The sequence below is a fragment of the Melozone crissalis genome, unplaced genomic scaffold, assembly GCF_028551555.1.
Source record: "Melozone crissalis strain CALT ecotype California unplaced genomic scaffold, PUWL_Pcris_2 ptg000004l_1, whole genome shotgun sequence".
In the NCBI taxonomy this organism is placed as follows: Eukaryota; Metazoa; Chordata; class Aves; order Passeriformes; family Passerellidae; genus Melozone; species Melozone crissalis.
Window position 1 is genome coordinate 40,709,314 of NW_026535782.1, and position 27,299 is coordinate 40,736,612.

Here is a 27,299-nt window from a genome sequence, read left to right on the forward strand (position 1 = left end):
ATGTGGTGGGAACACAGCTTAAAGGGCCAACTGCAAAACCCTTCAAGCAGCTGCACAAAAAACAGATCTCCTCTGTCTGAAGTTTAATGGTTCTGACAGAGTTTTACCAGGGGGAGCAGAGAAACAAAGAGATGGAGCGAAAGGACATTGTTCTAAAGCAAGGTCAGGTAACAGCCTTCCTCCCCTAGAGAAGCTCCTAAAATTGCAGGCTTCTGGCCCAGCTCCACCTTGCTTGGCTCTGCTCGAGCCATCATCCTCTTGAGCTGCTTCCAGAGGAGCATGGAGACACCACACTTGCTCCTCCAAGGGACTTTCACTGCAAACGGTGCCGTTCTGTTCTCTAGGTCATCCGGACAAAGGACTGACAGCTTCACGAGACGCCTCTGAGGTTTTATGTCTCTAAAGGACTTTTCAAGCTCACCTCTGCTTAAGAGCAGCTGCTGGGTGGGATGAATAGAGCTAAGAGAAAGAGGGCAGGTGGGAGGTGGTGATAACATTCATCTTTATTAGTTAACAGATGCTCAGAAGCCCTGGAACAGGGTTTTCAGACAGCAGGTATGTTCCCTGGGGAACTTCCCCACCACCAGTTGCATCTCATAGCACAAAGCATCCCTACTCTGAACTCCATGTGGATAAATAGACTTTCTTCACATAATCCATAAAACAATTTCCTCCCACCCACAAACCAAAAAGTTACAGTATATACACACACATATAAAAAAAGTTGTAGGGACAGATGGACAGCAAATTTTTGAATAGTGTAGAAAAAACAGGGCAAAGATCCCTCACTCTGGAGGGGGCAGAGACATACCAGCCATGCTAGGACCCTTGGTACTTCATGCTATTCGCTACCTGGGTTTCAGCCCAACAGCTTCTCCCAGCTCCTGGCCCAGCCAGTACTCCCTGCAGCCCAGCCCCCAGGGCTCAGACTACCATTAGTGACAAAGTGAAACCTCAGCATCGCTGCTTTCCCAAAGCCTCACCTCCCATTTTACTGAAGCACAGAACCGCCCATGTGCTGCACGCAGACCTGGAGAAATGCAAGGTAACTCAGAGGTTGCCACAGGCAAGGAGTTTCAGTATTTCAGGAAAAAAACTCCTTGACAAGGAAGACAGCATGAGAGCCACAGAAGAGGGGAAAAAAAATCAGGAGGAGGCAATCTACTCCCCCAAAACAGGATCACTGGTAAGCTCGTGAACTTGGCAATGGGCAATCAAAATGTGTCCAAATCAAGAGCTGTTCTGCACACTTAGGGCACCTGCTCAAAGCTGAAGTTGCTGCCGCCAGAGTGTCCCCTACACTGATCAGACACTCTTGAGAACAACCTCTTCCCCTCAAACAATGAGCTCCCCCTCCAACCACCGACTCCAGGAAGCAAGGGACACCCCAGCCAGTAGGACAGTACTGGCTATTGCAGCTGGGTGTCCACCATCTATTCCCCAAATAAAGTGGGGGAGGTAGGAAAACACCTTCTGGTCCCCATGCTTTTGTCCACAGCTACAGACCACAATTCCTACTGGGAACAAGCTTTGCTGGGAGACAGGTTTCTCCTGGCCCCAGTTTCCATCTCCTTGAAGCCAGGCAACTCCAGGACTAGCATTACCTGTGTTCAATTACTGCAGCACATGAAATGGCCCTCCCAAATGCCAAAAGACCCTGTGCAAAGGGAAACCACAAGCCCCTATCTTTCTCCTCTTATTTTGAAGAAGCTCATGCCTCTCTGCAAGAACTGGACACACGTAAAAGCTTCTTGCAAAACAGTCCAAGTTTGCAGGAGCTGGGCAGTAGAGGCTTGATTGGGACAGGAAGGGTTTGGATGGCTGCCTGTATCTAAATGCTTTGAGCTGCCAACATGGAGAACATGCCGGCCATACACATGGCGGAACAGCAATGCCCACTTGCCAAATGCTGGCTTCCACTTATGCACATGTGAGAGGGCAACCACTCTGCACTTCTTCTTTGGAGAGATGCAACAGGAAAGGCAGAGAGAAAGAGGGCGAACCGTTCTCTCCCTGTCCCAAATCCACCTCCCACTCCTGGAAAGTCACAGGCAATTCAACACCTGCAACTCAAACTGCTCGGAATAACAACAGTAACAAAGCTGGGAGACTTGCACCCTAAACCAGTGCCTCCCAAATCCTGCAGGAGCTGTGGAGGAGTTAGAGAAGGTAAGGAGAAACACCTGAAGACAAGTTCTGGGACTGGGAGTTGAGTAACATAAAAAAAACCTGTTTCTAAAAATTGTTTCTGCGTCAACAAAAAGGCACCAGAGAAGCATTCACCCTTCATGCCAAGTGCAGGGCACTGCATGTCCACCTCTGCTGCCACCCAGCACCAGATGACCAGGGATGCCAAGGTCTTCTATCAGGCTCTGCTTGTTGCAGTCTGCCACAAACCCACCCCGTGCTGAAAACTGGAGGCAGCTATCACAGGAAAAGACGTATGAAGCAGAAGGGAAGGGAAATCTGCTGCATTGTTCCCCATGTTTTTGTAAAGCCACAAACATTCCTATAAAAAAACCTGTATAAAAACTGTAGAGAAATTTTCCAGGCAGTACTGGCCCCAAGCGATACTCCCAGAGCACCTAGGGAAGTTGGGTCTAGGGGGCTTCAGTTTCCTGACACACAACTCAAGGAAAGCTGGTGCCTTCCCCTCTCTTTTGGGAACAGCCTTAGGCCCCAGCAGCCCCACGGGACAAGGCCTGAACAGATCCTCTGCCCTCCCCAGAGATTTCCTTTCTGCAGAGGTGTTTGGAAAGGGAACAAAATACCCCTGAGGACAGACACGGGATGTGCCACTTCTCTATGCCGTGGGCTTGTGGGCTTCTCTCCCAAGCAGGGACAGGTGATTTGTGTTGGGGCAGCGCTTCTCAACAGCCCCAGGCATAGTGACAAAAACCACAACTAGACAGATTCCTGCTGCAGTGCCTGAGAACAAGCAAGGAAGCTAGTAAAGCTAAACCTGGGGCAAGTTTAGAAAAAAATCAAACCCAAAACTCTCCCTCCCTCTCCCACCCCATCCTGATCCCACCAGCACAGCCCTAACCTAGCACTTTTTCTAAGGTCCAGAAGGGAAGTCCAGGCCGATGCTCAACCAGGCTGTCTTTGCACAAAGGGAACCCCTGCCGGCATTAGGAGGCAGCGATGGCCGTGCCCCCACTGAGCTTGACGATCATCTGCTGGCAGTCGTTGCAGGAGCGCTTGTCCCCCACCTTCTCCAGGGTGCGGGCAGCCTCGGCCAGCAGCACCGCGCGCTGGCCCGGCGACGACAGGAAGGACAGGGGGAGATGGCGGCAGGCCAGCAGGATGGCCGTGGCTCGCTCCCTTTGGCCCGGCAACGTGTCCAGTTCACCTAGGGGCAAACAGTGAAGAGAGAAAACTCATGACAGAGCAACCACCTGCATGAGAAAACCCACCACAGAGGCCCTCAACTGCTTCTCTGGCTGGCATCTCCTGGCTGAGCCAAGAGCAGGGGGCACCCTGAGGGCCTTTAGGCTAGCAAAGGAGAACACTGAGCTAGAGTCAGGTAGGAACTGTCAGTATGGTCTTCTACAGAGGCAGTTCCTTTCAGCTCACTTCCTAGGGCTCAACCCAACATTGGCATTCATGCTTCCCATTCCCTTATATCCTTCATCTTTTGGCTCTTCCGTTTAGAATTCCCAGCTTCTGCCTTTGCACTGACTGCTCCACACCCCAGACTGCCAAGTTCTGTGCACTTGTAGCTTCATGAAGGCAAATGTTTTCCAGTCTGTTCGCCAACACCTCCAGCCCAGGGCTCGCAGCTCATGTTAGCTGGCTTGTAGAGAACATGGCAGAAGCATTGCCTTGAGCCACAGGCTGATGGCAGCTCATCATCCTGACACAGCAGGAGACACTGCAGGTTGTATCTATGCCCCCACACCTTGCCCAAGCACTGCCCCCTCCCAGTCCCACATGCAGTGGGTCACTGCCCGGGCCTCAGGGCTGACCTTGTTTGCTGCTCTGGGGCGTGCGCCGCCTCAGGCTGTGCTCCAGCAGCTGGTGGGTGCGGGTTGGGCTGGCCCCTGCCATCAGGCGCACGGTGGCCTCGTGGAGGAAGACCTGGAAGGGAAGGCAGGATGGAAGATGAGAGGTGGGCTGGCACAGGGACGATGCTGTGGCTGAACTGTCATCCCTCAGCCACGACATTTCAAGAGCAGAGCACTGACACCTTGACAAAAACAGAGACCCGTTTCCACGCTCCTCCCTCATCCTTCCACCTGTCTCTGGGGAATTTGCAGGTCAGGGCAACCAGGAGGAAGGGGAAAAAAAATTGACACCTAACTGTGAGTGGCCTGGAAAGGGGAAGGATTGAGAGCAGGGAACAGGGTAGAAAAATCTGAGAGCAAAACTTGGCACTGCGGTCCAGGCAGGATTCTCAACCTATGCTGCTAGTGCAGCGCTTCGGTAACAGCATCAAACTTTGAAATAGTTTGGACAACACCAGGACAACTCTCACGTCCAAGTATTAGACTCTACTTCCTCTACTTCCTCTATAGAGGCTTAAAACTAGATGAGCTGAAGAGAAGCTGGCAAATGCCAAGAAAAGCACCTGGGGCTCTACAGATGCAGAAGGCATTTGACCCTCCAGCCACTCAGCAGAGCCAACACGGCTTAGGAAGCTTCCTTCCACACTCCCCAGAGGGACAGACCCAGTCTGAAGCCACCTTAATAGACAGGATGCCATCGTTTTGGCAATACACATGTGCTGATGGTTTCCCATGCAGAAACTAAAGTGGATACTTCCCCACATGCACTGAACTCCCACAGGAGCCTCCCTCATCCCCCACCAACAGGAAGTACAGAGGCTGGTAGAAGAAGAGCATCCCAACCCAAGTATCCAAACCATACAAGCTCAGATACACCCTGTGTTTCCAAGGGCACCAGCTTCCCATCACCCCAGGAAGGGCTACAGACAAGCTGGAGGTGGAGCAGGCAGGGAGGCGAGCCATCACCTTGCGGTAGGCGGGTCTGAAGCTGTGGGCCAGCTTGCGCAGGCTGCCCAGGTCGCGCTGGAAGCCCGTCAGCTCGGGGGCCGAGGCGTGGTAGGTTTCCCCCAGCGCCTGGCTGGCGTTGGCCTGCTTCTGCCACAGGCTGGTGCGGAGCGAGAGCAGCAAGTCACAGGCCAGCAGCTGGATCATCTGCAAGAGCCAACATGTCCGGGCACAGGCTTTTAGTAACACATAGCACTGGGTGAGTAACAAACTACATGGCTGCTGACACAGCCCATGGGAAGGAACCATAGCACCTCCTGTGGGGCTCCTCTGCCCTCCCCGCTGTGTCACCCTACCACAAGGCACCAAAGGGAGCAGGCCTTTGCATTTTGCCCAAGTGGCATCTCCCGACCAAGACAAAGAAACGTGCCAAGGGCGCACTGTATCAACGTTACATGCCCTTGCCTGCACCTTTCACTGAGATCGATGCTAACAAACACAAACTGATCCCATGGAAACACAGCCTCCTGCAGAGGTTTTCCTGCCCAAAAAGTGACACTAACTAGTGGAAAAACAGCAAAGACAGCCGTGCCACCTGCAGAGAAAAAAGAGGCAGTCACAGCACAGCCAACAGCGGCACAGCCAACAGCGGCTGCTAAACCCCCTTTTCCCCATCTGCTGCTGCCCCCTAGCACCACTCCCGGCTCTGGGAGGGCTCTCTGCCTGTGCTGCTGAACAGAGAGTGCCTCTGTACTGCACTGCAGAAACATTGCACAGTCACTGCCACAACATGCAATGCAACTACAATGCACTACAGCTGCCACCCAGCAACGACGAAAGGGACCAGAACCACGTCCCATATGCCATGGAGGGAAGCTCCAGTTTTATGTAATCCTGGAAAGAGAAACAAGCCCCACACAAACTCAGGAGTAGCACAGCAGTCACAATTCTGTGTCAGAGGATTCAAATATTCATGAGTGTGGCCTGAAACCAGCAGACTTGACTTAGTGATGTCCTGTTTTACAGGTATCACCAACTTGACCAGGAGGAGAGAGATGGATACTTTCCATCTATGCAGGACCAAATTCAAACTGGTCAAAGCACCAGAAAGGGGTGACAGCTATTGGCACAGGAGGAGCGAGAGCTGACACCGTGCCCAGGGAGGTGACACTGTACTTGTGGCTCTGTTCCCCCATACAGCAGAAACAGAACAATGGCAATGCCCTTTTCAAGGACAGGGAAGAAGCCTCCCCTGTAATCCCATGATCCACAGAGTGAATGGAGAATGTAGCTACAACACCTGCAGCAAGACCAACCTTACAACCAAGACAGACCATGTGTTATCTCAGGGCTTACAATGCTTACATTGTTGAGGACAGTGCTGGACGTGCCACTGCTCATGTTGAGGCTGTTCCACAAGTGACTGCTGGCCCTCTCACAGTGACCCAGGGAGCTCTGCTGTCCATCTGCCTTTCCAGACAGAGAGGCCTGCATTGCTTTACACATGTAGAAGGTAGCTTTCACCAGGGCATTCCTGAAAGAGAAAGCAGGTTGCTTTCAAGCAATATCATGTCATGCTGCTACAGCATCAGCTTTCACTCTCCCACCTTCAAGAGATATCATCACTCCTTAGACAGAAAAAAGACGGCAATTGTTCCTCACCTACACAGACAGAACAGAGAAATAAGAGAAAGCTGGCAAAGATTCTTTAGTGCAAAAGAACAGAGATGGTGACACCATCCTTTCCATCATCACGTGAGTTTTGGTTGATTTTAGAAGGTGGGAGACTGTGCTATTAGAACAAAGCCAAAAGACATCCCTAAAGAGGCAGTTATGACTGTGACTTCTAGTCCACAGCTTTCCTATCAGTATGCAAGCCTTGACCTACACGTGAACTACTGAGCACACTGGTACTTGCAAAGCGCAAGAGACATGCAGCTCCAGAGCACAGGTAGGTGTGACTCCACAGAACAGCATTAGGGGAAGGAGTCACCCCTGTTTACAAGGAGCAGCAGTTTGAAAAGTGTATGAGGCCTACGCACTCTGACATCTCCAGGGACTTTGGCATGCGCTCCACTTCTGCAAAATGTGATCTCACAGCTGCATCGTCCCCTCTGAGCCAAGCGATGGCCATGGCCACGGCTGCCGACCACCACCGGCACACCACGTCGGGACCTGCAAAACAGAACCAGCGCCTGCAGCCCGGGAGAGCACCTGGCTCCCTCACACCTGGGGAAGTGGACAGGTATCACAGGCCCTTGGCAGTGCCTTCCTCTGGGATTGATGCTAATGAGCCCAAACTGATCCCATGGGAACTCAGCCACTCATGGGAATGCTGAAATGTGCTGCAAGAACACAAAAGAACTTGGCAGCATGCAAACACCCTACATCTGACTGCAAGCAGAGTTTTGGATGGCACGTTTGTACCTTGTCAACAAGAAAGTATCGCATCGCACCATCTTGTCTAGAAATTTGTTGACTTCCTTCCTGACAATGATCTCCACTCACCACCCCAAAATAATAACTCCACTCATATATACACTCATGATTGGCACTGATGACCATTAAGACAGTACATTGGGCTCCCTACAGAATTGCCCTCGTTATTTAACATCCCCTCAAAAACTTCCCAAAGCCTGCTTAGGGCAAAAGGATGTTCTGCAACTCTAACCTGCTTTTCAATTCTACGGCAATACTGACCCAAGCACAGACTTCCCTTTTAAAAAATAATTATTTGGTTTTCCTACTATGTTTGCTCTATATATTTTAGGTACAGCAGTTAATCTGTGTCTAAAGCTGCACCAGCATCCCATTGAGCTGCCAGGTGCTGTCTGTACCAACACCAAGCTAAACAAATACTGCAGCAGCCTGTTACCAACCCAGCCCAGATGAACACATAGCTCAGAGGGATTCTGCAGCCCTTGCTGTCCTCTAAATATACACCAAGGGACCAAAACAAGCCTTCCCAATATATGCTCGGAGCTTGCTTACAGCAGAGGCTGCAGGTCTCTGGAGACTGAGAAATATATCTTGACAGCCACTGTGAAAGTGGGGGCAACCCAGTTCAATAGGTAATAAAATGGAAAAAAACCCTTCCTGTACTTCAGCTGCAATGCTGCTGTGTTTGTTTACATACTCCACCCTTCCTCTCGCTTTGCATTGCTAGGAGGAAGCTCTCAGGCGAGGGCACAGGGTTCAGATTGGAAATAAAATATTGCCCAACAATACAAATAGCAGCAGTCCCTGGCTGGGCACTCAGCATTATAACACAGAGCCAAAATTATAAGCCTTCTTAATCACTTTCTTCCACTCTGAGCTGTGGTACCACACTGGCGTGCAATCAGGACTCACTCCAAGGATTGCACTTCTCCTTGACTAGAGTTTGAGAGGTGGTAGGGAGAGGAAATTTGTATTGGCAGTAAATCCTGCATCTGAAAGAGCTTCAGCTCTGCCAGACTTACCCAGGGCAGACTTGAGTACAGAATTGCTGGCAAAGGGTGGGGCTCCACTTCCCATTGAGTCCAAGAAGGAGTTGAGCAGCTTCAGGTACTCCATGGCACCCGAGAATTCACTGAAACAAAGAACAAGGCAGATCTTTGCTATGCTGTCAAACAGAAAATACCAAGGCACTTCTCATTCACAAGTCAAGTTTAAACAGTGCTGAACCTTTAAGCCCACAGAAAGTTCAAGGTCTGCAAGTAAAACAACACTGGTGGACTGAAGAGACCACCCCACGATTAGAAGTGCAGAGCAATGTGCTGAGAGGAACAGCTTCACATCTCCCCTTTCATGACCACCAGCGCAGAACTAGATTTAACCTCAAGGCTCACCTCAAACACAGACATACATTACAAGCTGATTAGAGACTCCTTTTCAGTGACTGCCTCCAAAAGAAGCTGAATACGCTTTTTTTGATTATTTACATATATGCAAATATGCAAGAATGGAAGTGACAGCATGTTCTCAGCACTGGTCAGAGAAAATAGCATAGGCAGCAATGACCTAATTTAACTGGGACATGCTACAGATGAAGATCTTGAGCTCTCACCCCTAGAGTGGGACAAAAAAGCTTGCTGTTGTACTAGATCTAGTCCTTCCCAGGAGGAGACAGGACTCCCAAAGTATAGTGACAATCCACCTCCCTTACACAAATCCTTTTACCTTCTCTCAACAGCAGCATCTGATCACAAGCCATTTAACCAAACTGTTGCTTGTTCTCTGCCAGGAAACAGATTGGGAAAAAACCCAAAGCTACAGAGTATTTTTCCTACACAGGTAGGGAAACTGGATTATCTTCCCATCTGAGGCTTTAGCCCACACTTTCTGGGGACAGGATCCTTACAGAGCTTCCCATATATGTATGTAACATTTGCCTGGCACCAGCATATCTGGAGATCAGCAAGAAACAGTGCTGAATTACTAGCAAAGGCTGGGTTCCGGCTTCCTGCAGAGTCCAAGAGAAAGTTGGACATGGTTCTATACAAAAAGCTGCTGTTTCCCACCTATTTTCTCCTTTCATTTGGTCAAAGAGCTTAGAGACAATGACAATTATGTTCAAAATCATCTTTCCTCCTCTTGCCACACGTCTGTTTGGTTCTTTACTGCAGGTAGATATCACACTCAGTCAGAAGAACACTCATGCACAAAGTAGCAAGCTGGTGGGTGCACTCTCTGACCTGCCAGACCTTCATGCTCTAAAAGCCCTGGACATAGGTCCTGGGTCTAAAGAAGAGGTAGGTGCACACTCATTTTTGTCCTCCTGAACATTAAACTTTTTCTCAGCAGAGAAAGTGCCATCTATTTAGTTGTGCAATCAACCAGTATTACCCCAGCTAACACCAGAAATCCCCACCACTCCCAGGTTCACCTTTGACTTGAGAGGTTTTAATACCAAGAGGCACAGCTTGCTCTGCTAATAAACAGCGGTGGTCAGACTAGCATTGTCATTCCAAGCCTTTAGCAAGGACTAACCAAGCATTTTGCCCCACAGCACTGGGTCAGTGGTTATGAGCTCTGCCTCAGAGCCTGCTGCTGCAGCCAGCAGTGCCCAGTGGGCCACACATACTCACCATGACTCCTCCTCCTCTTGTCCTGCTACCTCTTTCCTACTCTGAGGCTTCACAAGTGAATCCACTGCTCGCTCCAGTAGGTTCTCACAGAATGCCTGATGGACCTGTGCAATGGGATCCGCTAGAGAAGAAGGATAAACCAAATCATTTAACTTGCATATTGCCCCAGACACCTCCCAATACACTCAGAAAGAAGAATCAAAATGTAGGAAAGAGTATGATGAAGAATAGTAGAAAGAAATTCTCAAGAAACTAATTGAATTATTCAGAGACTAAGTTTTAGGGCTTTTTTATCCTTTCAATCCCCTTGTAAAGCTGCAGCCTTTGACCAAAGATCCCTCTTGCACTTCAGCCTCTCAGCAGAACAGTGAAAACACTGCTCTGCAGACGATAAACCTTGGCCACCCCAAAGTCACTCCCCAGACATTCAGGGCCACCTTTGGATTGTGTTCCAGCAGGTAAAGACACAAGCAGTATGACACAGCATAGGATACAAAGGGTGGCAAGCCAGACCCTGCAGGCTGAGGAGATAGCTTCTCATGCCCTCTCACCCATCAGAACCACAAGCAGGATGGGCATAAAAGAACACACTCTCAAACATGACACCTGCTTTTGTCCCAGACAAGAGTGGAGAGACTGCCTCAAAGCACTGGGATGCCCCACACTTGGGAAATGAGTGTCTCTCACCAGGATTCCTTTGCGTGCAGTACAGGCTCTCCTTTGCAGCAGACTTCACCATCCAGCTGCGCTCCACAAAAAACTTCTGTCCCAGGGGGTGGCACAGCCAACGTAACGAGTCAGGAATGGCACTGCGCTCTGAGCTGCACAGGCTCTGAGCCTGGCTGAGAAAGTAGCTCTGGTGAAAGGAGGGGACAAGAGTGAGAACAGTGAGGAAAGAGCAGCACCACCGAGGACAAAGATCGTATCATAATTGCAGGTCATATTGTAATTGTAGTGCTAGTAGATGCCCTCCCCAAGATACAGCAATGCCAGCTTCCAGGCTTTCCTAGATCTCTGCTTGAGGGTGTGATCAGGGAAGATAACACAACTCACCGCCAGGAAACCAAGCTTGCCTCCACAGCGGGTTTTCAAGCCAACTGCTGCCGTCAGGTGGATTTCTGCCATTGTGCTGGGTGGGATCTTTTCTTCTGCACACTCAGCCAGATTCACAGCACACAATGCCATGTGCAAGCCCGAGTAAGCTGAGCTGGAGGGAAGTTTACCTGTACCAGAAGGAGAAGGAAAAGTGTTAATTTTTAATCAGTAGTACCAGCTACTAAATACTACCACAATTTGCAAGGCTACTATCCTAAAGAAACAACAAGAACCTGCTGATGTGAGAAGCTTACACTGCTGCTGCTTCAGCTGTTCTTACAGAGTTCTTTTATTGCATGAACCAACAACTAAACCAAACAATAAGCCTCAACCAACAGCTGTTGCTACCAGCACTAGAAGTAAAAAGTGCACAAACAAGACAATCAACCAGTAAATGATGATGATGATGCAAAAAAAAGACCATCAACGCTTCCTGACATAAAATCAAAAGTCAAAGCAACAAGCATAAGATCAGAAACCAGTATTGAGTCCTTTTCCCTAAAAGACCTTCATGGCCTACAAAAAAATTACACTCAACAATCTAAGAAATCCATAATTAATTAGTTAATCCAATTTTGAGATGCTCCAGGAGAAACTACAATTCTAAACAACACTGAAATGAAACATTTGAAATCCGTGTCATATAATCCTGTCATCGACCAATGAACCTGTTGTGTTTTATTAAGTGGCTCCTAAAATTTGTCAGGCTAATTTCTAACAGCAGCCCTCCTGGAGGAGAGAGGCTGTAGTGCTCTCCATGAATGCTCCAGGATCAGCTGAGTCTCCTCATTCAGTAACACCAGACAGCAGATCTGCCACCTCTGCTCCCACCTGTTATGTGGAGCTGATGGAGCTTGTGATATGCTAGGGCAGCATCCCGAGCGCTGGTCTTGGCCTCATCCTCGAACCCAGCGGTGGCCTCCCTCGCCCGCCACTGATGAGAAGTCCTCTTCAGCAGCCACCGCACCAGGGCCAGCTTCTGCAGGCTGTAGCGGATCACGTTCCAGGACAGGCTGCAGGCCAAGTCCAGGCGGGAAGCTGGCAGCGCTCGCCCGAGTACTGACAGGCAAGTCTGCAGGTTTGACGCAGCTGCAGCAAAATCACCCTGCCAATGACACAACGAAAGGTTTAGCAACAAAAATCACTACCAGAGACACTTTGGGACCTCCTTGGCACTGGGAGCAAGGCAAACTCATCTGCAAGTCCCTCTTTAGCAGAGGGACATCAACACAGAAACTGAAAACATAACAGCAGTTTACACCAGCTTGAAATCTGGCCCTAAATATACTTTCTACATATGGTTCTGATCCTGTACTCTCTGAGAGACACATCAGCACTAGATGAAAAGAGCATCCTGCTTTGTCAAACGCCATGGAAATTTCAGGGTCCCTTAACAATATGTTGTATATAATGTTATAATGTTGGAATGTTGGAGGACACAAGACAGATGATGGACTTTGGACCTGGTTAACATAAGAGATTTGATAACAGGATGCCTTGGCAAAAGCAAACGGAACTTTGAAAATTAGACTTAAATTGCAAGAAGATTAAATCAAACGGGTTTACCAGAAAAAGAAAAACCCATTAAACTCTGCAAGCAAGAGATGTTGTTATATGCATAAGTTTGTGTATGTGATTTTAACCTAATCACTGTAGTACACATTACTAGTCTCCCTGAAATAGTATATAAATGTTTGTATCCCACAATAAAATCAGATTCTGATCACCAAGTCAGTCTACCCGTCTCTCTCCATTGCCAATATTATAATATAATGTTTCCTCAACCATAAAGAGGACTTCCAAGACACTAGAAGATAGCAGGCAGACATAGCAGAGGCCAGACTCTGGATAAAACCCAAGATGTTGCAGCCAAAAACTAATACAAGATGCAGCAGCTAGCAACAAGGACAGAAATTAGGAGCCTCTTCCTCCGCTTCCATGCCTCACTAACTTAGGCTGAGTAGGACAGTAATCTGCTCAGAACAACCTGGCAACAGCTTCTCTGAAATCACACAGGATGATCCACTCAAGGAATACAGTATCTAGCAAGTGCCAAGCCACTGCCTCATTGGGAAACATTTACCCACAATCCCATCTAAAAGATGCATTTGATGCAAAACAACGAGTCAGCTTTACCCGTGCCAAATCCAGGTCCGCTTGCTTGCGGTGCCTCCAGAAGGTGACCGAGGACCTTGAGTGCAGCCGGGTCACCGGCTCTCCGTGCACGAGGAGCTTTATGAACACACTCAGTACAATCACTCCATTCACGAGCCACAGGATTAGGGTGGGCATCACCCAACCGAACCAACCAGCTGCATCTACAAAGGATGTCCCAAAAAGGAAAGTTAAAATCTAACCTGGACACCAAAAGCCTGGCAATACAACGAGGGCAGACTCCAAAGGGTGTCTTGCTATGCTTGCCATGTGTTTAATCAGCTTTTGCAAAGAGTGCAGTTCAATCAGGAAACACCTATACCCACACCTCTTAACCCAAACTCCAACCCTCAACATTCCCAACTAAATGATTATTTTTACAATATTGTTGTATTAAAAAAAAGATCAGCACTTAGTTTTCCAAGAGCTGTCTTCTGATTTTTCTGTAAGACACACCCACAGGTACTCAATACTCCAGTATCATTTTCCAATCTTTTTAAATTTGCAAAGCAACACTGAGGAACCATATTTACCAGTCAGGAAAACAATTGAATGCCTACAGCATCCCCCCACCCTCTCCTAAGCTGAACTTTTAACTATGAATTTCAGGGAATGAGTGTATCAACAAGCCCAGTTGCAAGACTCCATAGCAACAGTGTAGTAATACTCAATCATGAAGTGACAAAAATCAGTCAGTTACTTTAAAACCAAATACAAAGTGAACATGCCTCAAAGACTGGTGAAGACAGGAAGACGCCCTTACCCTGAACTAATTTTCAAGGATCTATGCCAAAAACCCAAGCTGCTGGGCTACAAATAGGTGCCACCTCAACCTCACCACGCTGCGCCATGGCTGGTTTATGCAAGAAGAACACTGGATGTGAATTGGAGCCACATCCAAGCTGGCTCTCCTTCCATGCCCTGCACTGCAGTTACTGCCCTTCCCCACCCACTAAACAAAGGTCATACAACTCCCTGAGCACACAAAGCCATCCTGCTGAACCACAGCCACCCTTCACTTTGTGACCAGGTGGCTTTTAGGGGGACTGTAAGGCTGGACATCCCTGTGGCCCAAAGCACACCAGCCCTTTACCTGACTCGATGGTCAGCACGCTCCTGCCGGAGCCATGGCGCACCAGGCTGTCGGACTCGGGGCTCCCGCGCACGTCCAGGAGGGACGTCAGCGGATTGAAGGAAAGGCAAAGGAATGTGAGAGCACACAGGAGGATTCGAGAGCGATCCACCATACCAAGCGCCACAGGAGGAGAGTCAGGGTCATCTTTAACCTTCAAGGGAATAGGAATGGAGAGAAAAAGGGGAGCAAACACAATGTTTACCATTCTGGAGCACAAAAAATGTTTATGCCAAGGAAGGGGTAGGGAAGAAGGAGAAACAGAACATGGATAAATTTGGTTTTGAGCTCCAGATAAGCAAGAACTCCAGTAAAGCTTTTCTTAGCTTAGTAAGATAAGGCTGAAATATTTGACTGCCTTCAACTTCCTTCTGTGTTCAGTCATGTCAAGTATTAACTGTAACTGTATCCCTGGGTTAGGCTAGGATTAACCTTTGCTGCCCTTACTCTTTCGAGGATCTCCCAGAAAACCCACTTCTGTGATATCCATAAAACAAACCCATAAGCCCAAGACAGCTAACAGCTTTTTGTTACTCTGATTACTTATGGTCTCATTAACCACAACTGATGTCATCATCCATTTCCAAGTTCTCCTGCTTTACTCACTGGACATACATATCCTGGAAAGCCATGGGCTCCTTGGGTAATGAACACGCACTTTAAATCCACAGAGACTGTACAGGGGCTGAAGGAGAAGTACAGTTCTTCCAGCAACTAAAGGTACAGCTCAGGTAATACAGCTCAGGAAATAGTCTCAGTAATTTAAAGAAAGACAGAACACAAAGATGCACCCTCCTCACCCTTACAAAGGATCTCTAGGCCCTGCAAATCTGCTTGCCAGATGTCTGCTGGTTCCACCCTTGAGAATAAGAACTCAAATTCTGGCTCTTCAACATCCTGAAGAAGATAGCTTGTATTTGACAGTTAAAGTCACAACTACCTTTGCATCATCAAGAAGAGGGCTTCCTGGCTCTGAATCAATGGAATAGGGAGAGAAGCCAGCCGGAGATCCTGAATCAGACGCTGGAGGAGACATCAGCAGCACGTTCTGGTTGAAGTCATCAATCTTCAGGTCTACATCGTTGTCAACCAGACTGCTCAGGTCAATGCCCTTCAACAGCTCTGAAAAAAATCAGAGTGCATTATGGACATGTTACTCCATCCTGACTCCTGTCAGTAGCTCTCAGATTGGCTCAGTCATCTGGAGTAACACTGGCCACTATCAATACAACCTCTGTGAAGGATAAGGAACTGCAAGATAACATCCTACATTCATGCTGACTGCCTCCCATCTGCTACAGAGCCTCCACAACTTACTGTTTTTTTGGTTAGCCAGCTTCAGAACCATGTTCTCCTGCCTCAGCTTATGGTTAGCTTGCTGCAGGTATTTTATGTAGTCAATGGCTTTTCTCAGGACTCCAGACTTGTGCATCTGTAAGGAATTAAATGTACAAAAAGCAGTTTATATTAAGAGCATCAAAGGATCACTGCTGCCTGTAGGAATACCACAACCCTTTGTATTATGTGATGAAAAAATGGTATAAAGGACTCTCAGCAGCTGCAAAGCAGCCATTAGCAGAACATGCTCTGTGGGCAGGGTATCAAAGATGGACAAGGATGAGGTCTCTCTAAGATCTTTTAAAAACAGTACAAGAGAAACTGATTAACATCCAAATAACAATGGAGTTCACACTTAGGTTTCAGCCAGAAACAGTCCCTTGAAAGTACCACAGTTTGTAAATGAAGTGGATCAGTTCTGGGACAGAACAAGCTGCCTAATCACCGATAAATTCTGAGATAAGTAGTTCCCTCCTTGCCTTACTCACTTGGCCATCTCCATGCAAATCTCTGCTTCCAGCAGCAGTGGGCAAGTTTATCTTCTAAACATAAGCCACAAGTACTATGAAGCCACTGCACAACATACATGTTTTCAAAAGCTTCCACTTCCAGCAATAGGAGGTGACTTCACTAGTGCACTTATTTGTGCAGTAGTCACAGGAGGCATCAAGAATACTACTGCCTGCCTCACCAGCATGAGGTAAAGCAAGTGGGAACAAACCCTGAATATGTGGTGCAAGAAAGCTTCCAATATTTGAGCAAGCAGGAGTTTTTACAGCTCGGTGTCTAAAGGAAATAAACTGGAAAGCTCTGTAAACCCTCATCCTTACTGCAGTCACATGGAAAAGGAAACAACTGAAGCAAGATCTTGTTTAGCTGAGTTATCAAAACGTCCACTTGGATATTCTACCTAGAGGGCCTATTTTAAGTTAGATCTAATTAATATAATAACAAATGCATAAGGTATAGCTTATTTTCAAGAAACAGTACCACTAGCATAGTAAAATTAACATTTTACAGATGACCCTTCCTGAATACAACATGGAACACAAGTGATTCTCACCAGCCTTACCCCAATACACGTGTGCATGCTACTAACAGCTGCATGTACCCAAATGCTTCATTTGGTAGAGCAAATGAGCACCTGCAGACAAGTATTTGTGATGCCACATTTGCACTTATCTCCCATCTTTACCTTGGCATCTGTCCCCATGACCAGGTCCTTCAGCTCAATTATTTTGTCATTTATGGACGACCGGTAGCGCTTCTCAATGATGTTGTGAGTTGTTCTCCTCTCTCCTTCTTTGGGTGGTTCAGGTTGCTTGACACCCCCAGGAACTTGTTTAATAGGCACCTTTTCTTGTCCCACCATCACTGGCATTGTGGTCAAAATGGTCCCATTGCTCCCAACAAGGGTCTACAAAGACAAAGACCACACATACCAAGTGTCAAAAGCAATCACCCAATTTAGATAAGGTTTATGATGGCAAAAGAAGGAGTAAACAGGAATCAGGAAAAGTTGGTACAGCTCATAAAATGTGTGAGATGCCAAAATCCCTCAATCTTTCTTGGCTGGCACAAGCACTGGCACAGCAACACAGGAAAAATCTGTCACTCTGGCTCCCACACTGGTCACTGTGGAATAGGAACATCTCTTGTTCTCCAAGCACATCAACATTTCTGCCAGTACTACGTTCTGTTCATCCATTTAAATAGAGAAAGGGACTAAAGCTCCCCCTTGTTCCTACAATCTTTACACTCCAAGTGTCAAAATCCACCTTTTCTCTGGACAAATAATCATGAAAACAGCAACAGCCTACACTGCTTCCACTGATACAACAATAATGCTGGAAAGGATCCAACTATGAAAAAACAACCTTTGGCTTAAGGAACACAGTTCAAATTGATTTGAATTTCATTAGATGAAAAAAAAACAAAACAACCCATAAGCTATAAAAAAAAATAAATGCCTTAATATGAGGAACTAAGACTAATGAGGGATCTACAGCAGAATGGAAAGCTCAAATTTGGGCATCTAGACGTTGGACAGACCATCGAAGCAAACCAAAGCAGTATGTACTCAGAAATAAAAAATTATGAATCCCACCAGAACAGCTGCACAGAGGGCTCGTAGGACAGCTGTAATGAAAGAAAGTTTAGACTGCTTAATCCAGCAAAGCAAGATTTAGAAAGGCACACGTGCTCTCTGAAGTACACCAAGGATCAGAGAAGCAAGTAGCTATGGAGAGTAACAGTTATTTCTGTCAAGAAAACAAACATAGTAACTAGCCTAGAGCAACTAGCCATGAGAATAAACTAGTAATGAGCAATTTCAGAAACAATTTCAGCTGAAATAGTCTCCTAATTGGGATACAAAAAATTAATTCGGTTTCACTTCAAGCTGGAACTTGACAAATAAGTGAATTTAAGTCCTATACCTTTCCTTGGCTAATATCCACCTAATTTCAGTGTGTTCAAACATGCCTCATATAGACACAATCTCGTAAACCTCAAGTTGTGTAAAAACGTCATCTAAAAGCAAGCAGATTATTGAAGATTTTAGCGTGGCTGCTAATAAGCATCTAAGAAGCCTACCATGCTATTGCAAAACAAGTCAAAATTTAGGTCCACACTGACAAGCTTATCTCCCCCAGTAAATATTTATACAAAGATATCTGTTCGGAACATACAAGATCATAATAAATGTTTCACTGGGGGCATAAATTTCTAAGACTTGATTAGAAGTGGAGGCCATGAAGTACAACTGCCACCTCCAATGAATATGACAAATCCTCCCTGCAAATGCCTCTGAAAAGTAGTTTAATTAGTTGTCACAATTAATGTACTACTATTAGACACTACTGAGGGGCAAAAGGAAGTTCCACAGGTACTCTGAGCAAGTTAGCTTTTGGCTTCAAGTTAAAAACTAGACTGAGTTTTTAGGTCATATTGCTCGTAGTACCAGAAAAAGTTAAACAGAAATGTGCCCTTGATCTTTGCTTACTGGCCATGGGAAGGCAGCCAAACAATACAATCTGTGTGCTTACCCTTGACAGAAACAGGGAATTACTTGCCCTGGACGTGTGTACAACAGCCCTCAAATCCCCCTCTTGTCTGTGCCACTGCAGAACACTAAAGCACAAATCTCTTCCTTGTGTTAACAGCAAAGGACAACAGTGAGGAGAGGGATGGAAGGACAGCCATAGGGTACCTGCAGAGCTGTGGTCTGAATGGGAGCAGTGAGTGCTGTCAGTGCTGGGTTCTGTACTGCAGCCATAACAGGATTGCCATCTGTTTTCAGGGTTGTCAACACCAGGGAATCAGTTTTTATGATCTGAGGTTGGACGAGAACCTAGGTTGAAAAGAGTTACAGGTGAAAAGGAGTGCAGGCTCAAATTTCCCTGCTGATCTCAGTAGCCAGAGGTAAGCACTGACAGAGCTTTAATAGCTTTACAACTTGGTGGCTGGCAAAAGAGCAAGGTATTTCTTTGACTTGTACCCTGCATCACCTGGATGCTTTCCAATACAAACCCTGAGTAGGAGACAGGCTGAACAGCAGTGGATAGAATGGGGCACAGGAACCACCAGGACAGTGGTTTTCAAATCAGTCACCAGAAGTAAACAAGTATATAAAAACACAAAAGAGCTGATGGAAAAGCTGCTTTCCCCTCTCCAGTTACACCTATAATTAGCTCTCTACATTAACTGTCTGAGTATTCAGTCTAACACAGCTAGGACAGTCTGCTTTGGCAAACACCCATAGTAGCTTACCCTGCGATTTCACTGAAAGGATCTGTGCCTTTAACATCAAGTAGATCAAAATCCACTCTAGGTTATTTTGCTCTTATTTCTTTCAAATACCTTGTTGACTCTCTGAGAACACCAGAGATGGCATAATACAACTGAACCATAGCAACTTTGTCATACTGCGTCTCATAGACAAACATTTTTCTTTAATACAAAGATGCACAACAGTGAAAAAAAATCGCATGGCACAGTAAAACAGTAAAACTATTAAAAAAACATGACAGAAGAATTAAAAGAACACATTCCACTAGCAACCAGTCCTTATAAAATGTGGTAGAGGTGATGGACACGCAAAGAAGACAGCGAAAGTCAAAGAAAGTCTGTTCAAGTAAAGTTTCCAACTGGGTTTGGCAGTACCAAGTTAAAAAATAATTTTAGACTGAATTTAGTTATGGTTTTACTGAAGACAGTTGCTGAGCACTGCCCAGACATATCACAACAGGAACTCTCACATATGACCTGCATGAAGTAAAATGCTTCTGGGACACAGGCTGGCTAGAACCTCTCAGGTTTCTAAACCTCTCAGGCCTAGAAACATTTGTGCAGAAGCAATCCCAGCCAGGATCGCCAGCCCTACAGCTTCACCACTTCTCCCCAGACGAGCCAGGGGACCAGACACACGAAAGCACCTTCTTGTTCTGCTGGATCCCCCCATCATGCTGCATTTTTACTTACTGGAACTTGCTGAACCTGTGGTGCAGCAACAGTCTGGACCGTGGCAGGCGTTAAGGTCTGGATGGTGCCGTTGGCAGCCTGTGTCAGCACTCGCTGGGCCTGCACAGTCTGCACCTGCTGCTGGATTGTCACCGGCTGGACCTGCGAGGATGTCACCAGGCTCTGGACCTGAGGCTGGAGAACTGAAAAGCAGAAGAGATGTCAGAAATGGTCAAGAGACACACATCTCCCTCCTGGAGCCCAGAAACACTCCTAGCATCACTCTTCTTCTCACTTCTTCTTAGTAGGCAGCATTCATCTAACACATCCCATATGTTGGGAGACTTCCGGCTGCTTTGGTGCTTTCTGCAAGAGGGCACTGCACCTAGAACAGCAGCTTTCCAGGAGGCAGAGGATCAGCTAAGAGAAAATAGAGCCAAAACTCTTTAGGCTGATAGCACAGGACTCTGCTTCAGTGGCATTACACAGGCCATCCAAATTGCACTTTCCCACTCCCCCTGGTCTTGGTGGATCATGGATCCTATCTGTCATGTAAAGAATCAAAACCTACTGAAGCGGATCAAATCATCCAGCATTCACAAAGGAAGATTACTAAATATTCCTACAGGTGTGTCTGCTCAGTGCAAGCACTGAGCTCCATAGTTTGGTAGATAAAATGTGCCTTCATTCCAGACTGCTGTGTGGGACAGACTGGATCTGCCCAGTGTACCCATCAGTGGGAGGACAGGGTTGCCAACAATGATGTTTTAAGACATCTTTTCTCAAGCCTCCCAAGAGCCATAGGGGAGAAGGCCAGGCCAGAGGAGAAGAGCAAAACAACAATTATGGTAAGAGGTTGCACAAAAACACTTAAGATCTCATTCCTGACAATTTCTCATGCTCCCCAACTCCAAAGCCACACAGGTAGGAGGACACCCCACAGGCAGCATCACAAGAAAAGGATGATCAGGCTTGTCATGGCTGAGGGTGCACTTGGAGTTTGAACACTGATACCATTTACTGCAAGTGCACCAAGCACATCCACAGCCTGAGCATCCTGGAATCTCGTGTGCACCAGGCACACTGGTAGCCTGAGCACCTCAAGCACTACCTTGGAAGCTTGTGGCTGCATTCTGGTAGATGACTGGCTGCTGGATAATCCTGGTCTGGGGAGCAGAGCTGAAGGTTGGTGTGATCATGACGGCCTGCTGCTGGAGCTGAGGCTGCACCGAGGGCCGCGGCTGCAGGACCGGCGCCGAGCGAGGAGGGGCTGCAGGCGCCGTCTGCGCCGCTTTCACGGGCAGGCTCTGGAGCTGGGGGGATGCAGGGGGTGCAGGGAAGGCCTGCAGCTGCACCTGGCTGAAGGGCTGCTGCAACTGCGGCTCCAGGGTCCCGCTGCTGCTGCCACCGCCGCTGCTGCCCTGGAAGGTGCTGGACAAGGGATCCATAAACAGGTCCGTGAAGTCTCCTCCCTGGTTATTGACAAACTGCAGCATCTCTGCAAAACAGAAGAGAATTTGTCCAACACTATTTCGTCACCTGCATACTTTGACACCTGCCATTTACATCATGGAATTATGGTGTGTGCACAGAAGAGAGCTCTGGGTCCTTCAAAACCTTCAGAGAACATCACACCAATGTAACACCTCCAGAGAGACCAGGACGTGGCCAGCAGCAAAGCACTGCTGCTGCTGTTCAGGGCAAAAAGTAAGACCCTCCCTCAACACTTTCCAGAGAACCAGATCCAAGCACAGACTAGAATTTAAAACCATCTCCAATATATATCTAAAATATTAGAGTCTTGTTCCATCACTCCTTCAGTCTAACCCTTGCAGAAGGAAAAAACGAAGCACCTCCACAATTCCAGCACTAATCATTTTCCCATCCAACTTTTGGGAGCTTTCCTGTCTGTACTGCCCCACGGAGTATCTGGAAAAGGAAGAGACAGGATAAGAATTCATCTTATCTCTCTTTTACTTACAAGCATAACAAAAATTTGGGAAAAACCATAAAAGGAAACACTACTTTGTAAAACTGTACCAGGACAAATCCATGCATGTGTTTAAAACATCAGAATAACTTTTTCTGTTGGTTTTATGCCTGCAATCACTGCACAACAGGTTTTCTCCATCCCACTTTTTCCAGAATTTTATGAACCCACAACAAGATGCTCCTACTGCAACACTGCCTATAGCCTTTCCCCTAGAGGTGAACATTTCACAACCAAGAGATCATTGCTCAAAAGTAGAGCTTCTTCTTCCCTCCATCTAATCCAATTCAATACCTTAAGACATGTGAATGCTTTCCCTGATCTGTGTGCAGGCAGTGGCACGAGGAAACAGACATTCTTCCCCACCCCAGGACCTGTCCCTGCTGCACTGGCTCTTCCATGGTCTTCTGAAAGTCTTATATCTTTTTTTCAGGAAACAGGAAAAGAGGGGACCCACAAACCTAAGAGAGATTATACCAAAATAATAAATATGGGTGTAGGAAGCAAAAAATAGATTTCTTATTTATAGGAAAAAATACAGCAAAGGGCTTCTTACACCAGGACCTTTCTCATTCACAAACCCCAAAGGATGTCACTGCTGTGACTTATGAAGCAGGTTTGAAGCAGTAAACTTTTGACAAGAAGTTTCCACGGATTATATCCCAGCAATAGGAGGGCTATTAATTTGTTCAGCACTCTGAAATGCCACCCACACATTATCCAATTAATTTGTCTGACACTCCTTTGTCTGAAACAGAGCAAAGGGATGAATCCTCCTCCAAGCCTCCTGCTCCCTCAACACACATTTCAACATATTTCTGTGATACTACCACTCTTCCCTTTGGATAGCAATCCCTCCACACCCTGACACACATTTAAGCACTGGCCATGACCACTGCTCTCAAAAACTGGAGTCTGTTGGAGGGAAGAGCTTGGGAGGAGATGTGTCCTCCTGACCTGTTCACAGCCTGACACCAAGTGCACATGTCCCCCAGCACGAGGTACAGCCAGCCTCAGGGACCAGCTGGACCAAACCCTTGTCTCCACTCTTCACTAGAGGAATGAAAGATATTTTTTTAATGCATTGCTTTAACTGGCTTTCACCAAACTGTTTCAAGATCAACATCTAGCTGGATATTAAACAGCTCTTCACATTCCAAGTGACTTCAGCTAAGCCCATCCCAAATAACCCTCATCACGATAAAACTGATAATCCAGACTACGTCCGAAACTCTGCATTTGATGGTATTGCTATTTCACTATCAGACAACACAACTACAAGTAGGGAATAAACAAATCAGATGAGATTTGCTCTGGAAGAGTAAATTCCAGCATAAGAACAAAATTTTAAGCACTGTGTTTTAAAGAATGTTGTGTTCAATGCAGCAGATTTAACAGATTATTTTAAAAACTACTCCTGCTCTCACAAGTTAAATCACATCTTTATGACAGACTTAACTTTGACTAAATGCAAGAAGTCTTAAGCTTAATTTTTAAGAATTAAGACTGCCAGGAAGTCTGCCACTCTTAATTAAAACCCACCTCTTTTAAAGGGCTCAAGAGCTTTCCTAATAACCACACACAAAAAATTAAAAGCAAGAGAAACAGACAACACCCAAAATCTAAATCTCTGCTTTTTAAAACACCTTTGCCTACTCAGAAATCAGAATATCTACACTGACTGTGAGAAACCTCAGATGCTTCTGGAGCCATCAGTGATAAACCCAGTGTCACCAGAGCACTGGCACCGTCTGTGCCAGAGAGGTATCTCAGGCCCTAAAGCAGAGTGACCTTACTGCAGAACAAAATCCCAGCCCAACTCAAGGCTAAAAAATGTCAACAAGGTATTACAAAACCAAAACTGAGCCCACCAAGGGCTTCTGCCACTTTCATCTGCCCAGGGCCTGAATACCAGGCAGAAAGGCAAGGGCTGGGCTTCAGCTGCCTCTCCCAGGCAGCGGCTCAGCTCTCCAGCACAGAGGCTGCTCTTCCTCACACTCCTGGAGGTGCTGCGCTCTGAGAAAAAGAAAGCAGCAGAGACCTCAACCTCAATAGACAGAAACAACCTCTGTCCTGACCCCTGATGTGCTTTGACCTCCCAGACACTCAGACCTTGAACTGTGATGCTGCCCAGCAGTGCCGGCCAGCAGGAGATGCCCATGGCTGGTGGAACAGCTTGTGCTGGGGCAAGAGGCAGAGTGTCTTGTGCCACTCTTGTGTCCTGTCTGGAAGTATGAACCCAGTGAGCAGTGACATCCCAGAGCACATCCACCACAAAATCCACACAACAGGCAGTGAGGAGCCCCCTCAGTCTGAACAGGAGAGGAACATGCATAAGACAACTTAAAAACCAAATGAAAACCCATGGAAAATTTCAAACCCTGAGATGAATCCATGCTGATGCACAAAAAAAGCAGGATTGTCACGTATCCTTCCCCTGCCTTCCCCGGGAAAATCCACCCCTGGAGGTGGGGAGGAAAGTGAAGCTCGTTTTCCTAAGTTACTCATGGCTCTGAATCACACCTCCCAGGGCACACCTCAGTTCAGAGCCATTGCTGGGTTTATCAATTCCTCTCAGTTTCCGTATGGAACCTGAGACCTCATTACGTGGTGCTCAAACAACAGCAAACACCTCCTCCAATGTGCACTGTCAAACTTCATGAGCAATAAGCAAGCCCATTGCACTCTCATGAGGTACATTCTTCTTTTACAACCAAAGAAAGAAAGGAGTATAAATTTCACCCCAAGCCATGTGGCAAATCAGTGTCAATTAGAAATCTAAAAATACTGGTAAAATTTCATCTTCCAGCTGCTAAACAAGGATATTTTGGACACCACCAAAACTGAGCTCTGTTTGGGATTACAGCCCAGCAGAGCAGTGAGTTAAGGCAGGAGCTCATCTCCACCAGCCTACAGCATAGACCACACCGAGAAATGTCATTTTAAATGTGGCTTTCAGGAGCTGCTCGGTGTCGCCAAAAATACACATAAAATAGGCGTCACACGCAGGCGCCTCGTTTTGCTGCACTTCGGCGGAAAACAGGGGTTTTCTCACAGGTCTGTGCTGTGCCAGCGATGCAGTAAAGTTTCAGGATGACAGGAAAAATGGGAAATTGAAGCAGTTAGAGCTGTTTGGATGCAGGAGGGCTTGGAGGCTCGGCCTCCCACGGGCACTAGTGGAGGCACAGCCTCAGCCATCGTTTATCACCTACTTTAAAGTAGCCACGAGGGAACACGGGGGGACCGTGGGCAGCGGCGGCAGCAGGGGGACAGGGGCAGCGCTTTCCCCGACCCCTCCCCAGGCCGGCCACCGTGGAAGGGCGGGCTCGGCAGCCCGGACCCCCACGGCCTTCCTGCGGCTACGGCCTCCGCTCCGGGCGGGCAGTAGCCCCGCGAGAGTCGCTCAGAAGCGCTCCCCTGCCAGGGCGGACACCCGTGGCCGCTCCCAGGCGGGCGCTGCCCGGCGGGACGGGCTCCGCTGCCTCGCCTGTGCCCACCCGGGATGGTGGCACAGGGGGATGCCCACTCCCCCCGCGCCCGTGGCAGCCCGAACCGCGTGGGAAGCGCCCTCACCCCGAACACTCCAGAAGCACGATCCAAGGACCGCCCGCCCACGCCTCCTGCCCCGGCAGCCGCGGGCCCGCGCGGGGACACCCGGGCGCTCCCCCCAACACGCGTGGGGAGCCCACGCGCGCCGTCTCCACCCCATCCCCCGCTCCTTCCCGCAGCGCCTACCGTCGATGTCGCCCAGGGTGAGCTCGTCGCTCAGCTCAGTCAGGGTGTCCATGTTTTCGGCGGCCAGCTCGCCGCCCTCCATGGCGCAGGGCCCGCCGCCGCCCCGGGCGCTCAAGCGGAGGCTGCTGCTGCTGCTGCTGCCGCTGCCGGCGGACGCCGCCGACCCCGCGCCATCTTGGGCCGGCCCGCGGCCCCGCCCCCGCGGCCCGGGCGCGCGCGCCCCCCGCGGTTTGTTGTCAATGAGACCAGGTCGGGCCCGGCCAATCGGCGGCCGCGGCGGCGCGTGGTGTGATGGCGCGTCAGCGATCAGCAGCTTTCATTAGCATAGCCCGCCCCACCCCCGTGCGCTGAATATTCATGAGGGGGCGGGGCAGCGCCGCGCGTGGGAGCGGCACCGACGCCGCCGCCCCCGGGAAACGCGGCCGGGGCAGGGCTCGCGTCCCGGGATGCCGCCAGGATGCGCGGCGGAAGGGCCCGCTGCAAGGCGGCGGTGGATAGAGCATGGGGCTTGTCCTTCCCTCCGCAGCGCCCACGGACCCTCGCCTCCTGAGGGGCCAGCTCGACGCTCTCTGCCGTATACCCGCTCCCACCAGGAACGGGAGCAAGAGCCACGATTCTTCTACTTAAAAAAAAAATAATAAAGTCAATTTTATTCAAGAAAAACCAAATGCGCCCATTGCCACCCCCTCTCCTCATTGGAGGGACTTGGCTCTGCTGTTAAAAAATCCGGGACGTTTCCCTTTCCTCAAAGGCTGTGATGCTGCCAGCCCGACGCAGAGCACCGGCTCCTTGGGGAAAGCCCCTCTGCAAGAGCCCGCTCTGGTGCAAAGCCATCGCACAGGTGAGGAATCACAGCGTGGCTGTGCCGGGTCCTGGGCCAGCCCCTCAACTGCCCCCATGGCAGCCCAGACGCCCGTGGAAGGTTGCAGCCCCTCAAGCTGGCTCCCTCCCTACTTCGGCCCGGCTATTGCCACATGCCCTTGTCTGGCTGTCCCCTGACAAGGGGCTTCGGGGACTCATTCAGAGAGCATGAGCCCCAAAGAGAAAGGATGGGGCATGGGCTGCAGGATAGGCTCTCAGCAGCTCAGGCTGGTTCCCCAGCATCTTCAGCATCAGCATGGCTTGCAGTACAGGCACCACTGGCTGCAAACAGGCCAAGTACCGAAATTCCTCCTGTCCAAAAAATTCACCAGGCATTTGCCTCTCTGAGGAAATGACCTGCAGTGGCCCCGAGATGCCATCAGCCAGGAACAGCTGCTGCCATCGGCATTTTCAACTATGTCTGGACAATGAAACACACGTTGCTCGGTGGAACAGCCGCCGGGAAAAGGGAAGATCCTCTCTGGCAGAGGTAGCAGCTGTGCAGAGACCAG

General features: G+C 48.5%; 1 protein-coding gene across 1 annotated transcript; it reads right to left on the bottom strand.

Annotated features, from left to right (window-relative positions):
• Nucleotides 1-1,310: 1,310 nt before the first annotated feature.
• SREBF2 (sterol regulatory element binding transcription factor 2) lies at nucleotides 1,311-26,049 on the bottom strand. Its single transcript, XM_054279932.1, has 19 exons — nucleotides 25,927-26,049; nucleotides 21,313-21,699; nucleotides 20,223-20,404; nucleotides 18,952-19,092; nucleotides 16,936-17,157; nucleotides 15,720-15,834; nucleotides 15,343-15,524; nucleotides 14,364-14,556; nucleotides 13,253-13,434; nucleotides 11,948-12,221; nucleotides 11,075-11,244; nucleotides 10,709-10,877; nucleotides 10,022-10,142; nucleotides 8,414-8,523; nucleotides 6,995-7,127; nucleotides 6,318-6,486; nucleotides 4,974-5,159; nucleotides 3,969-4,080; nucleotides 1,311-3,352 (listed from the first exon to the last, which is right to left on the bottom strand). The coding sequence occupies exons 1-19, from the start codon at nucleotides 26,006-26,008 to the stop codon at nucleotides 3,132-3,134; spliced, it is 3,351 nt and encodes a 1,116-aa protein (XP_054135907.1). The 5' UTR covers nucleotides 26,009-26,049; the 3' UTR covers nucleotides 1,311-3,131.
• Nucleotides 26,050-27,299: the final 1,250 nt, after the last annotated feature.

Coding starts and splice junctions, on each gene's coding strand:
- SREBF2 (XM_054279932.1), bottom strand. CDS start 26,008: ATGGAGGGCGGCGAGCTGGCCGCCGAAAACATGGACACCCTGACTGAG. Junction 17,158..18,951: donor TTCAGACCACAGCTCTGCAG/GTACCCTATGGC, acceptor TTGTCTTTGTAG/ACCCTTGTTGGGAGCAATGG. Junction 11,245..11,947: donor CCATCAGCTCCACATAACAG/GTGGGAGCAGAG, acceptor CTTCTGGTACAG/GTAAACTTCCCTCCAGCTCA.